At 50.0% G+C, this 1,541-nt stretch overlaps 1 protein-coding gene across 1 annotated transcript in view; it reads right to left on the reverse strand.

Annotated features, from left to right (window-relative positions):
- The window catches only part of LOC102475398 (arylsulfatase D-like), a gene marked incomplete at its 3' end in the record, with an annotated part of 28,506 nt that overhangs the window by 10,127 nt on the left and 16,838 nt on the right, over positions 1-1,541 (reverse strand). The window contains 2 exon segments of the mRNA XM_027768359.1: positions 141-289; positions 292-569. Coding sequence (XP_027624160.1) covers positions 141-289; positions 292-569 — 427 coding nt within the window.

Genomic DNA, 1,541 nt, shown 5'->3' on the forward strand with positions numbered 1-1,541 from the left:
TGTGCACCCCCACCCACAGGGAAAGGCTGGTCCTCCTTCCTCCCCACCCTCTCTTCCTGGGCCACCCCGGGGCTCCCCCAGCTCACAGAGACCGGGCACCCCGAGGAGCCCTCCCCCCTGCAGCAGGACAGTCCCGTCACCTCTCGATGAAGGACACCGTCTCCTGGAGCACTCGCCCGGCTGCTCGGGCCACGTCCATGGGCTGCTCAGTCACGGCGTGGTTCCTCATGAGGATGCAGTTCCAGCGGCGCACGAACCCGAGGCTGGAGGACCAGGCCAGGAAGAACAGGCGCAGCAGGCTGGGCGAACCCCGGCCACCACCACCCTCCAGGGCACGGACAGCAAGCCTCCCAGCTTGGCCGCGGCCAGGGTCAGGACCCCCAAGGCCAGCATTTGCGTGTACTGTGGGAGTTTGGCTCTTAAGGCAGCATAGATCTGGGGGGGTCTGCCTGGTTCGCAGTCATTCAGGAGTGTTAAAGGCATGCCGTAGAAGTAGCCGAAGCCGTGGTGCAGGGGGTGGTGGCAGTGGTCATCACGAGAGGCACAGCTGACCCCCTGGTGCCACTTTCCTGCAACGAGAGCACAGCCCTGACTTAGAAAGTACACTGAATGCACTCGGTCTGGTGCACATAACCTCGGGGTCATCTGGATGCTCAAGTGAGAAATAAAATCAGCAAGAGACCAGCAGGTGGCGTGGTGGTTAAGGTGCTGGACTCCCACGTGGCCGACAGCAGTTTGAGTCCTGGACCTGGTGGCTTCCTTTCTCACTCTCTCTCTCTGTCTGTCTCTGCTGAACATACGTACCGTATAGCAAATTTAAAAATAATAAGAAGAAATGAAACTAAAGAAATAATTCTCTAATTAAAAAAAAAGAAAGAAAATCTGCAAACAGCCAACTACAAAATAGGCATATCAATGAAGATAGTCCATCTTCGGGGTCAGCAGGTGATGTGGCGATTGGGGACTCTGGACTCCCACATGGCTGACAGTGGTTCGAGTCCCAGACCTGGTAGCTTGCTTTCTCACTTTCTCTCTCTCTCTGTCTCTCTCTGGCCAAATTAAAATAAAGTTAAATCACGTAATTATTTAGAAAAGAAAGAAACTAAACTTTAAAAAAAGAAGATATTCCATATTTCAAGTTAACGTATCCTCCTTCATGGGGAGTTAGGAGCATGTCTAAGTCATGACCCTCATTGATGGATTAAAGGCATAAGACTCTCATCAGTCTGCCTTAAAAGACTACAGCCAGGGGCCGGCAGGTGCTGTGATAGCTAAGGCACTGGACTCCCACATGGCTGACGGCAGTTCAAGTCCCAGACCTGGCAGATTGCTTTCTCACTCACTCTCTCTCTCTCTCTCTCTCTCTCTGGTGAGTGCACATTCCCTGTAACAAATTTAAAATAATAATAAAAAAAATTGAATAAATAATTCTTTTAATAAAAGAGCTTGGAGCCATGATGGTTATTGTATTAAATAACTCAGAAAATACCATTTACTTTTTTTTTTTTTTTTTTTTTTTTTTAGGGTTTTTTGGTATAGGG

This window comes from Tupaia chinensis, unplaced genomic scaffold, assembly GCF_000334495.1.
Source record: "Tupaia chinensis unplaced genomic scaffold, TupChi_1.0 Scaffold146027_1, whole genome shotgun sequence".
In the NCBI taxonomy this organism is placed as follows: Eukaryota; Metazoa; Chordata; class Mammalia; order Scandentia; family Tupaiidae; genus Tupaia; species Tupaia belangeri.